Source organism: Salmo salar, chromosome ssa22, assembly GCF_905237065.1.
Source record: "Salmo salar chromosome ssa22, Ssal_v3.1, whole genome shotgun sequence".
NCBI lineage: Eukaryota > Metazoa > Chordata > Actinopteri > Salmoniformes > Salmonidae > Salmo > Salmo salar.
Window position 1 is genome coordinate 23439595 of NC_059463.1, and position 13576 is coordinate 23453170.

At 40.8% G+C, this 13576-nt stretch overlaps 1 protein-coding gene across 2 annotated transcripts in view; it reads right to left on the minus strand.

Annotated features, from left to right (window-relative positions):
- igsf21a (immunoglobin superfamily, member 21a) overlaps nt 1-13576 on the minus strand; it is a 265550-nt gene that overhangs the window by 33447 nt on the left and 218527 nt on the right. For both annotated transcript variants that reach the window (XM_014166637.2, XM_014166636.2), the window contains exon 5: nt 8211-8326. In XM_014166637.2, coding sequence (XP_014022112.1) covers nt 8211-8326 — 116 coding nt within the window. The remainder of the gene's footprint in view (nt 1-8210; nt 8327-13576) is intronic.

Genomic DNA, 13576 nt, shown 5'->3' on the forward strand with positions numbered 1-13576 from the left:
CGTTTGAAGTTGCAGTCACAAAACCCAGGCCAATTCAGTATTCTCTCAGAAAAAAAGGTTTAGATTTGTTCTTAAAGGAGAATAACTGCTTGTCACTTGGTTTGTATCCTGTATGGTCATCCTTTGTACCTTTAGTTATAGGAACATCATTTCCCCCAGTTCATATCTGAGGTAGGAACTGGTCAACCCCCACAGTGACAAAGCCATATCCCACTGGGCACAGATGTCAATTCAACATATATTCCACGTTGGTTCAACATGAGATGGAAACAACGCTGATTCAACCAGCGTGTGCCCAGTGGGATGTTCCTAGTAAGTGACAAAATGTACCTCCACCATAGACCACTTAAACAGGTACAACACAAAAATAATGAACTGCCACGGCCACACTAAGCCATGCCTCCAATATAGTTTCCCAGTGTGCCTTGCCTTTGAGTGAATTGTAGAGTTGTTGAATTCATTCCATTTCAGGCACATCAGGCCTACAAGTGGGGTTGCAAGATACCCCGATTTTCAAGAAATCCTGGTTGATGGATTTCCTGCTTATTCCCTCTCAATTTCAGGAATCTTCCAAAAGGGAATTCTGGAAAACCTGGGAAATTTGAGAAAGTTACCAGCATTTTGCAACCCTGCTTGCAAGTTGCATTATACTGCTTGCAAAGTGATATGTAATTCCTACTGGAATCCAGCCAGAATTAGGATATCCAACAGTTGGAATTTTTATTCACCTGCAACCCTCATTCATAATGACTGCCGGGATTAGGAACATTGTGAGGAGACTACTTAAACCATTTAAACTGGAACAACTATTTCAGTAATGGGTGCATAAAATCTGATTAGATTAGTTTAGATTAGTTTAGAAAAATGTAAGTTGTTTATCTTTGTGTAGCATAAGATTAATCAATCAATCAATGTACATGTAAAAACGCAGATATTAAAAACAATTATAAAACATCTACGTGCAGTAGAGCATTCTAGGAAATATGATAATGATTATGGTACAAAGGGTACCAACTCAGTGACAAAGCCGTTTCTTGTATGTGGCAAAACATGTGCCACTGTACCTTATGGTGGGTACTGGGGGTAAACAAAATACATTTGTACCCTTGGAAACAGAAATGTAGCTTCACACCTTACCCCTTTCTTGAGAGTGTGATTATTGTACCTTCATATTCAAAATGTTGGGTACAAAAATGTACCATTACTCTCTTTATCCACACATGTGCCCTAAAAGGTACTGGACAGTACCATGTGAGATCCTTATGTTTTCCTCTGGTTAGTTTCTAATGTGCACATAAAAAGTATGCAAACATTGGAAATACTATGCTGGTGATTTCTTCTTATTTGACTTTTATTATTATTAATGCTTTCATCCACTGGACCACAGCACTAGATCTTTAAGGAGATTAAAAAGAGACATGTGCAGGATTGAGGAGTCGAGAGACACTCCTGTTATAAAATCTATCTCTGAACACTGTCAAAATTTGTTTATTGAGTTTTGATTTAGTCCTACAGCACTGGGCAATTCTGGCAGGGTGATTAACTCTCCACAGAGGCATTACAACGTCTTCTGGAGTCAACACAATTCTTCTCCACTACTTAGAATCATAGCTTAGCCATGTTACAAACCCAGACACATTATTCATACAGTATTTCAAGCACAGTTGCTTTGACTGAAATGGTTACATTTCCTTGGAGACGACTCTCCTGGTCAACCAGTTTCCGCCTCATAACTCTATCTGCCCACTCATACCTCTCGATCGTTATCCAGAAAAACGTAACATGAATGTTACTTGCCTCCTCTTAATGCTTGAACCTCTGAGTGCTTTTGTATTGAGTCCCTGATCTATGCTTGGGCTGGCTTAGTGATTATTTATTTTTAAAGAGATGGGATTAAATAATACTCAGTATAAAAAGGCAGGATTCTTGTCTAATTTCCCACAGCCTAACAGTTAAACAAAAGTTCAAAGGTTATTTAATGAATCGGTTGAATGATACATACAGTTGAATTCGGAAGTTTACATACACTTAGGTTGGAGTCATTAAAACTCATTGTTCAACCACTCCACAAATTTCTTGTTAACAAACTATAGTTTTGGCAAGTCGGTTAGGACATCTACTTTGTGAATGCCACAAGTAATTTTTCCAAAAATTGTTTACAGACAGATTATTTCATTCATAATTCACTGTATCACAATTCCAGTGGGTCAGAAGTTTACATACACTAAGTCGACTGTGCCTTTAAACAGCTTGGAAAATTCCAGAAAATGATGTCATGGCTTTAGAAGCTTCTGATAGGCTAATTGACATCATTTGAATCAATTGGAGGTGTACCTGTGGATGTTTTCAAGGCCTACCTTCAAACTCAGTGCCTCTTTTCTTGACATCATGTGAAAATCAAAAGAAATCAGCCAAGACCTCAGAAAAGAATGTGAAGACCTTCACAAGTCTGGTTCATCCTTGGGAGCAATTTCCAAACGCCTGAAGGTACCATGTTCATTTGTACAAACAATAGTACACAAGTATATACACCATGGGAGGACACAGCCGTCATACCGCTCAAGAAGGAGACACGTTCTGTCTCCTAGAGATGAACGTACTTTAATGTGAAAAGTGCAAATCAATCCCAGAACAACAGCAAAGGACCTTGTGAAGGTGCTGGAGGAAACAGGTACAAAAGTATCTATATCCACAGTAAAACAAGTCCTATATCGACATAACCTGAAAGGCCGCTCAGCAAGGAAGAAGCCACTGCTCCAAAACGCCAATAAAAAAGCCAGACTACGGTTTGCAACTGCACACGGGGACAAAGATTGTACTTTTTGGAGAAATGTCCTCTCGTCTGATGAAGCAAAAATAGAACAGTTTGGCCATAATGACCATCGTTATGTTTGGAGGAAAAAGGGGGTGTTTGCAAGCCGAAGAACACCATCCCAACCGTGAAGCACGGGGGTGGCAGCATCATGTTGTGGGGGTGCTTTGCTGCAGGAGGAACTGGTGCACTTCACAAAAGAGATGGCATCATGAGGGAGGAAAATTATGTGGATATATTGAAGCAACATCTCAAGACATCAGTCACGAAGTTAAAGCTTGGTCTTCCAAATGGACAATGACCCCAAGCATACTTCCAAATTTGTGGCAAAATGGCTTAAGGACAACATAGTCATGGTTTTGGAGTGGCCATCACAAAGCCCTGACCTCAATCCTATAGAAAATTTGTGGGCAGAACTGAACAAGTGTGTGCGAGCAAGGAGGCCTACAAACCAGACTCATTTACACCAGCTGTGTCAGGAGGAATGGGCCAAAATTCACCCAACTTATTGTGCAAAGCTTGTGGAAGGCTACCCGAAACGTTTGACCCAAGTTAAACAATTTAAAGGCAATGCTACCAAATACAAATTGAGTGTATGTAAACTTCTGACCCACTGTGAATGTGATGAAAGAAATAAAAGCTGAAATAAATCATTCTCTCTACTATTATTCTGACATTTCACATTCTTAAAATAAAGTGGTGATCCTAACTGACTTAAGACAGGGACATTTTACTAAGATTAAATGTCAGGAATTGTGAAAAACTGAGTTTAAATGTAGTTGTCTAAGGTGTATGTAAACTGAAGGGTAAAAATGACCTCAGTAGGTTTTAACGGGATATGTTAGGGCATAAAGTAAATTAACAAGCCCAATCGAATCAATCTCTGTGATTAATCTAGTAGCCTTCTATAATGATTAGCATATTGTAAATCTGAAAGCACGTACCACTGCATTTAACCATGGCAAAGCGACTGGAAACATGGCCGAATACAAACAGTGTTGTTATTCCCTCCGTAAGGCAATAAAACAAGCAAAGTGTCAGTACAGAGACCAAGTGGAGCCGCAATTCAACGGCTTAAACACGAGACTACCGTTCAAAAGTTTGTGGTCACTTCGAGATGTCCTTGTTTTTGAAAGAAAAGCACATTTTTTGTCCACTAAAATAACATCAAATTGATCAGAAAAACAGTGTTAGTGTTGTAAATGACTGTAAATGTAAATGACTCAGGAGGCTGAAAAAATGTGGCTTGTCACCGAAAACCCTCACTAACTTTTACAGGTGCACAATTGAGAGCATCCTGTCGGGCTGTATCACCGCCTGGTACGGCAACTGCACTGCCCACAACCGCAGGGCTCTCCAGTGGGTGGTGCTGTCTGCACAACGCATCACCGGGGGCAAACTACCTGTTATCCAGGACACCCACAGCACCCGATGTCACAGGAAGGCAAAAAAGATCATCAAGGACAATAACCCCCCCCCCCGAGCCACTGCCTGTTCACCACGTTTCCATCCAGAAGGCGTGGTCAGTACAAGTGCATGAATGCTGAGACAGAGAGATTGAAAAATAGCTTTTATCTCAAAGCCATCAGATTGTTAAACAGCCACCACTTGCACAGAGACGCGGCTGCCTACCTATAGACTTGATATCATTGGCCACTTTAACTTCTTTGGGATAGGGGGCAGTATTTTCACGGCCGGATAAAAAAATGTACCCGATTTAATCTGGTTACTACTCCTGCCCAGAAACTAGAATATGCATATAATTAGTAGATTTGGATAGAAACACTCTAAAGTTTCTAAAACTGTTTGAATGGTGTCTGTGAGTATAACAGAACTCATATGGCAGGCCAAAACCTGAGAAGATTCCATACAGGAAGTGCCCTGTCTGACAATTTGTTGTCCTTCTGTTGCATCTCTATCAACATTACAGCATCTGTGCTGTAACGTGACACTTTCTAAGGCTTCCATTGGCTCTCTAAAGCCGCCAGAAAGTGGAATGGGGTGTCTGCTGTCTCTGGGCAAAGTACAGCAGCAGAGTTTGTAAGTCGTCAGCCTGGGGACAGTGAGACTGGAGATGCACGGTCACGAGACTTCTCCATTTTTTTCTTTCAGCCTTTGAATGAATACAACGTTGTCCGTTTGGAATATTAGCGCTATTTTACGAGAAAAATAGCATAAAAATAGATTTTAAACAGTGTTTGACATGCTTCTATGTATCGTAATGGAATATTTTGAATTTTTTGTCACGAAATGCGCTCGCGCGTCACCCTTCGGATAGTGACCTGAACGCACAAACAAAATGGAGGTATTTGTATATAACTATGGATTATTTGGAACCAAAACAACATTTGTTGTTGAAGTAGAAGTCCTGGGAGTGCATTCTGACAAAGAACAGCAAAGGTAATCCAATTTTTCTAACAGTAATTCTGAGTTTAGGTGACCCCGAAGTTGGCGGATGTCAAAATAGCTAGCCGTGATTGCTGAGCTATGTACTCAGAATATTGCAAAATGTGCTTTCGCCGAAAAAGCTATTTTAAAATCGGACATAGCGATTGCATAAAGGAGTTCTGTATCTATAATTCTTAAAATAATTGTTATGTATTTTGTCAACGTTTATCATGAGTAATTTAGTAAATTCACCGGAAGTTTTCGGTGGGTATGCTAGTTCTGAACGTCACATGCTAATGTAAAAAGCTGGTTTTTGATATAAATATGAACTTGATTGAACAAAACATGCATGCATGTATTGTATAACATAATGTCCTAGGAGTGTCATCTGATGAAGATCATCAAAGGTTAGTGCTGCATTTAGCTGTGGTTTGGGTTTATGTGACATATATGCTTGCTTGGAAAACAGCTGTGTGATTATTTGTGTCTATGTACTCTCCTAACATAATCTAATGTTTTGCTTTCACTGTAAAGCCTTTTTGAAATCGGACAATGTGGTTAGATTAACGAGAGTCTTATCTTTAAAATGGTGTAAAATAGTTGATTGTTTGAGAAAATTGAATTGTGGTATTTTAGTTGGTTTTGTATTTAGCACCGTGCGATGCCATTGGCTGTTGGCTAGGGGTTCCGCAGGCGGAACAGGGTTCCGCTAGCGGAACGTCTGTCCTCAACAGGTTAATAAACGGAACACTAGTCACTTTTGTCACGTTCTGACCAGTATAAGGAGTTATTTGTTATTGTAGTTTGGTCAGGACGTGGCAGGGGGTGTTTGTTTAGAGTGTTTCGGGGGATGTGGGCTATGTTCTTATGTAAGAGGGGTGTTTGTTTAGAGTGTTCCGGGGTTTTTGGTGTATGTTCTATGTTATGTTTTTCTATGTTAGTTCTAGTCTTTCTATGTCTATGTTTAGTTAATGGGGTTGACCTTCAATTGGAAGCAGCTGCTCCTCGTTGCTTCTAATTGAAGGTCTTATTTAAGAGGGGTGTTTTTCCTATGGGATTTGTGGGTAGTTGTCTCCTGTTTTGTGTCTGTGCACCTGACAGGACTGTTAGTGTCGTTTGTTGTTTTGTATACGTGATTTGTTTGTTTTTCCTTCTTTTAATTTAATAAAGAAGATGAGTATACATGTTCCCGCTGCACCTTGGTCCAATCCTTACGATGCCCGTTACAACTTTAATAATGCCACTTTAAGAATGTTTACATATCTCGTATTACTCATCTCATTAGTATATCATGTATACTGTATCCTTCAATATCTATTATTTACTATCTATTACATCTTAGCCGCTCTGTCACTGCTCATCTGTATATTTTATACTTATATATTCTTATCCCATTCCTTTACTAGATTGTGCGTATTAGGTTTTGTTGTGGAAATTGTTAGATAATACCTGTTAGATACTGCTGCACTGTCGGATCTAGAAGCATAAACATTTCGCTACACTCGCAGTAACATCTGCTAACCATGTGCATTTGACCAATAACATTTGATTTGATATTTGATATTTGCTACTGAGCAGGAAGAGCAAATAATGGCCACGCATAGTCAGCATTTACCCTTTATACTACCTTCTCTATGTATTTAGACAGAAGATTACAGTCTGACCAAATCTGTAGAAGCATCAGTGATTTGATGAGTCATCGCCATCTCTGAAAGCAAATTTCTAACCGATTGCATGATGTCACGTCCTGACCAATATAAGTTGTTACTTTCTATGATAGAGTGGTCAGGGCGTGACGGGGGTGTTTTTGTGTTTGTTCTATGTTTTCTATTTCTATGTTGTAGTTCTAGTTTGTCTATTTCTAGGTTGGGGTTTATTGGGTTGACCTTCAATTGGAGGCAGCTGGTCCTCGTTGCCTCTGATTGGAGGTCATATTTAGTAGGGGTGTTTCGGCATGTTGTTTGTGGGTTATTGTCTTTTGAGTAGTATGTCGTCCTCTCTGTGTCACGGTTTGTTTTGGATTTTCAAGTTATTGTATTGCATTCAGTTTCACTTTTAATAAATATGTGGAATTACGAAAACGCTGCATCTTGGTCCGCTCCTTCAAACAGCCGTGACACATGAGTTGATTCTCCCTATTACCAGGGCTACTCAGGGAGTCTAATGAACAGAGTACAGAAATATTTGGAGAGATGGCCTTTCAGATCTATCTCATTTCCTCCAACAAGGTTGGTAGAGAAGTCCAGCAGTGCAGGAGTGTAATGACTGTGGGATCCTTATACCAGAGTGCTAGGAAGACCATGGAATGTACTCATGTGGCTTTATATAACCAGTCAGTCAGTACCTGAGAGACGGAAATCATGTTCACCTTGTATTCACCTCTCACTGGGTTCATAATTGCAGGAGATAAGCTGTGAGATGGATCTGGAATACATTATGATACACCCGTGGACCATGATTAATAGACCAGTAGGGATGAACAGCGAGTGGCGTCACTCAAGCAGCTCATATGCTAGAAGTCAGAGGAGCATGAGGATTCAGCTATCTCTAATACCCTGTCTGCCATCTCAAAAAGTTGAGGGAATAGCATTGGGGGACATTACGATGTCTAATGGCAATTCCTGGTACAATCATTATTAATGATTCACTTTGTGATAAGATTAATGATCCTAACTCAGACGACACATCTGTCTCTGGATGATATTTTTTCAAATAATCTCTAATGATTACGTTGCCTGGTGTATTTGTAGTAATTATGATTCACAAGTCAAACTCTTCCAAAGAAATGTATCTCTTCAAACATCCCCCTCTACAACTACTTTTCCTCATACTGTATGCTTCAACCGTGACTGTGGTCATGGCTCAATGCAGTGGGGTACACATGACTGGAACCTTTCAGAATGATTGTTAACAGTGAATTGGCTCCAAGTCATATGTGTGTCTGGCCCTATATATACTGCACTGTATGTGCACTGTATAGCATGTTCAAGTGCCTAAATGTGTGACTCACCGAAGGTGCAGGTTTGCCTCCCTTTGCAGTGCACAGCAGAGTGAAGTTCTGGGCCTGGTACCGGCTGAATGGAGCTGGACAGTTCTCTGCCGAAACTGAGATGTTGTTTGGAGGTGCTGTGGAAAGAGAAAAGGACAGGTTAGCCAACAACTCATGACAGCTAAACGCATTGACACTGTGCTCAGGATTTTTTGTGTCATAAAGCAGGGCTGTTGGCTAGGGCCCTATGCACACAGGGGATCCTGTGGGGATCCTGTGGTCCAATGGGGCTGGTTGAAGATGTGGAGCGGAGCTCATGCATATCATACAGTATCAGCAGTCTATCGTCTGGCTGTCTTAGGGGAAACCTACAAGCTTGTCACTGCAAAAGGAAAACATGTGAACACGACTTCACAGCAGAGTGGAGCAATGGGAGTTAACCTGAGGAAAAAGGAAATAGACCCCACATCAAATTAGATGCTTAACATGTGATACATGTTACAATACACTGGTGATGCTTTTTTGAATGCAAGTTCCTAAGATAGCAACCTTTCACTGAATGTGTAAATCAATAACAAATCAATCAAGGCTGATATAGAAGTGGATGACCAGGCATGTGAAAAGGGGTTGAGTTGAATAAATGGACGAATGAAACACTATGTAAATTCAGATGGCTGTCACAGTGACAACATCAGTTGAGGAGGATGTCTAAGTCTACGACATCTGCATTTCCTTGCTACTCTGAATGTTTAATGCTTTCCCAGTTGCTGCATTCTCGTGGGTGGCATTAGATATTCTGTCTGCTATATTATCACATGAAACACTTCCTGTGAATTTCCCTTCACACCCGGTGTAAAGGAAGCAGAATGCGGCAGTAGCACTGTTCTGGTCCGTTTGACTTCTCTGAGCCTTTATAGGAAATAGAAACAGTGTGTGAAACCAGGGGAGAGGGTTAAAAGAGAGCCCAGTGGGAGTTCCACCATGAATCTCTCAATTGATAAGATCCCACATCAGTAGGGCTGGCCTGGGAATAGAGCCGTTTCATGTGTCACTTTTACGTCTAAATCCATTTGGGGGTTTCAAACAAAGATGCCAAAGCGATTAATTGATTAAAACGAAGGGGGAAAACGTCTGCTGGCCGGAGTGCCTTTCGTTTCCACACCTCTTAATTGCTTATTGATGCAGGACGTATGGCTGGAAATTAATATTAGAAAACTCTATTAGCTGTCTAACAGAGTCTCAAACAGGAGCATGATTAGTTGTTAGAGGCATCACAGGTGTAGATGGCCAGGGCTAACAGTAGAGCCTAACATTAAATGTACAGTAGCCATACATTTATCTAATCAGTTCTCAATTGGCTTTTTTCCTCTTTCTGCATTTCACAATTCCTCTTAATCTTCATTCCATTTCCAGATTGAAACTAGAATTTCTTCTGCGTGTAAAAACACTTGTAAAATGTGGTAAGCGGAAAAGCTATAGCAGCTAAGTTTTCTAGACACACGAGAACAGTGACCAACTCATTTCATATTAATTAAGAAACAATATCCCCTTGTGTAAGAAATCCAGGGCAGAGTAATCTTTTACACTTTGAAGAGGATGTCAATGACAGCTGAGGTTTGTCAAAAGAAATGAAAAACCTGAGCACAACTGGATAGACCAGCCAGAGAGACCAGGCCTCAATGCTGTTAAACACAAATAATATTGAACATTTCTGCCTATTCTCTGTACATGTAAAGCTTCACATTCTAGTGTTGTGCACATGCTGCTTAACTTTGTGGCTGTGCATCCTGACTGCTACAGCCTCAGTAGCAATATTTATCACTGCATTAAATACAAAGGCAAAGCGTGTTTGAAAGGACATTTGAGAGAAGGCCTGGGAGGAGAATCAAAAGGACAAAGGCTCTCAAATCCAGGATATTAATCTTATCAACCACTACATTTGAAAGAGTGTATGAAAAAAACTCTGCTCTGAACTTATTGGCTAGGACAAGGTCAGTCTTCAAAGATACAGCCCCATCTCCTAAATCTATCAACTCTAAAGAAATATAACATTAAAGTGGAAAACAATTTATTTTCCCTTCTCAGTCAACTCTACAGAACGGTTTATACCACTAACTGTCCAACCCCCCCTCTCCCTCCTACCGCTTCCTCTACACACCCTCAAGCACCATTATCCTGATGTCTTAAAAAAAATAACTGCAAATGGGATTGGAGAGTGTGTGGAGCAGGACCACGTTTAACAGAGCTCCCTGGGGACTGCTCTCCCAGGCCTGCTAATTAAGGGATTTAGTGCTCTGTAGACAGTGTGTGAACAAGGCATACTCCCAACATCCCCTTTTACTCAGCGTGCAGGTCTCAAGTCCACATCTCCAGGGTTCGAGGGAGAAAGGACAAAAGGAGAAGGTCACCTAGGTCATTCTTGGCTTCTCTTCACTGAAAGTAATTTAGTGATAACTATTTAATGGATTTGTACGTTTTTAATCATGTGCTAAGGGGTCCCAAAGTAATCAGTCCAAATGTATGCATGGCCTCTCGTTTGTTTCAGTCTCCCAAGAGATTGTTAGAGGTGTTGTCCTTTGGCTTGCTCAAAATCACAGACAAATTACCTTCTTGACAAATGAACCTCCTGTGTAAAATTGGACTCAATAATATCCATAACAGCTCTCTGCCATTGATGGTGATAAGCTACTTATCAGACTGTAGGGCGTTCTGACTCGAAGTGTCCATATGATCTAATTTGAGTAACATACTGTATCTCCTCCCTGTAAGTGGCAATTGGTGCTACAATGTAACCTTTGTATAAAGTTATTATTGAGGAGTGGGAAACATACATTAATATTCCTATGAATATTTAAACTGGATACGTGCACATTACTCAGGCTTGTTAATAAATCATGCATTTGTAACCATAGATTTACAGGGTGGCAGGTAGCCTAGTGGTTAGAGCATTAACCGAACAGTAACCAAAAGGTTGCTAGATCGAATCCCCGAGTTGACAAATTAATTATCTGTCGTTCTACCCTGAAACAAGGCAGTTAACCCATTGTTCTTTGGCCGTCATTGTTAATAAGAATTTGTTCTTAACTGACTTGCCTAGTTAAATAAAGGTTAAATACAAAAATGGTGTATATAATCAAATAAAGCTGGGTGCTTATCCAGAAATTGTAACGGCCGTCGTAGGAAGTGGATCAAAAATGCAGCGGGTACGTGATTGCTCATCTTTATTGACGCACACTATACAAAAACAACAAAACGAAAAAAACGAACGACAGCTAAACAGTAATGCAGGCTAAACATAGCAGTGCACAAACAACCTCCCACAATTCCCATAACAAACACACCCCTATACATAGGACCTTCAATCAGAGGCAACGAGGAACAGCTGCCTCCAATTGAAGGCCCAATCCCAATAAACTAAACAGACTAGACTGAACATAGAAATACACTAACATAGAACATAGACCAAAACCCCGGAAACTCTAAACAAACACCCCTCTACATAAACACACACCCCGAACCACATAAAACAAATACCCCCTGCCACGTCCTGACCAAACTACAATAACAAATGACCCCTTTACTGGTCAGAACGTGACAGAAATGAATATGCACCAGTATTTTCAGAGACAAATTATTATTAATATATTATTATATTATTATTGAGTAATTTCTTTCAAGAATTTAGATAAACAGCAATCTCAAGTAAGCAATTAAATACAACCATTCAGAAATAAACCAATGCCCATAGTAAAGGAAACCCCCCACCAAAAATGCCTATCTAAGTGGTACCACTTTCTGCATAATGTTTTTGAAGAACACGGATGTGGAGGTGGATCTATGTAGGCCACTAGATGATCCTTCGATGATCACGTGATTACTTCAGAACCAGTTCCACCTTGTAGCAACAACAATGGTGAACAACGTACAGGTGCCCACAGATCAAATCATATCAAATAAAATATTATTTGTCACAAGCTCCAAATACAACTGGTGTAGACTTTACCGTGAAATGGCAGGGAGGGCGGAGGGGAGGGCTGCCTTAACCAACCATGCTATTTTGTTAGTTTATTTGCTTTGTTTGTAACTTGTATTGTACATAATGTTGCTGCTACCGTCTCTTATGACCAAAAAGAGCTTCTGGACATCCAAACTGGGATTTCTCACCCGAAATTAGACGAGGAGTTCTTCTTCAATGAGTTGGACGCGAGGGATATACTACAGACACCCGACCAGGCCCAGATCCCCGTGATTTGCCGGAAAAGGAAATGTAGGTTTTGAGGAAAGAGATCAGGTGACGAGAGGCTAATCTGCCCTTGCCTTCCGTTCTGCTAGCTAACGTTTAATTACTGGAAAATAGATGGGATGAACTGAAAGCACGTATATCCTACCAACGGGACATTAAAAACTGTAATATCTTATGTTTCACCGAGTCGTGGCTGAACAACGACATCAAGAACATACAGCTGGCGGGTTATACACTCTATTGGCAGGACAAAGACACGGAGCAGGGGCCCATGCATATTTGTAAACAATAGCTGATGCATGATATCTAAGGAATTCTCAAGGTTTTGCTCGCCTGAGGTATAATATCTCATGATAAGCTGTAGACCACACTATCTACCTAGAGAGTTTTCATCTGTATTTTTCGTAGCTGTCTACATACCACCACAGACCGAGGTTGGCACTAAAGCCGCACTCAAACGCTCATCCAGAGGTGGTGCTCCTAGTGGCCGGGGACTTTAATGCAGGGAAAATTAAATCAGTTTGACCTAATTTCTATCAGCATGTTAAATGTGCAACCAGAGGGAAAAAAATTCTAGACCACCTTCACTCCACACACAGAGATGCGTACCAAGCTCTCCCTTGCCCTCCATTTGGCAAATCTGACCATAACTCTATCCTCCTGATTCCTGCTTACAAGCAAAAATTAAAGCAGGAAGCACCAGTGACTCGGTCTATAAAAAAGTGGTCAGATGAAGCAGATGCTAAACTACAGGACTGTTTTGCTAGCACAGACCGGAATATGTTCCGGGATTCTTCCAATGTCATTGAGGAGTACACCACATCAGTCACTGGCTTTATCTATAAGTGCATTGAGGACGTAGTCCCCACAGTGACTGTACGAACATACCCCAACCAGAAGCCATGGATTATAGGCAACATCCGCACTGAGCTAAAGGGTAGAGCTGCCGCTTTAAAGGAGTGGGACTCTAACCCGGAAGCTTATAAGAAATCACACTATGCGCCTCCGATGAACCATCAAACAGGCAAAGCAACAATACAGGACTAAGATCGAATCGTACTACACCAGCTCCGATACTCGTCGGATGTGGCCGGGCTTGCAAACTATTACAGACTACAAAGGGAAGCACAGCCGAGAGCTGCCC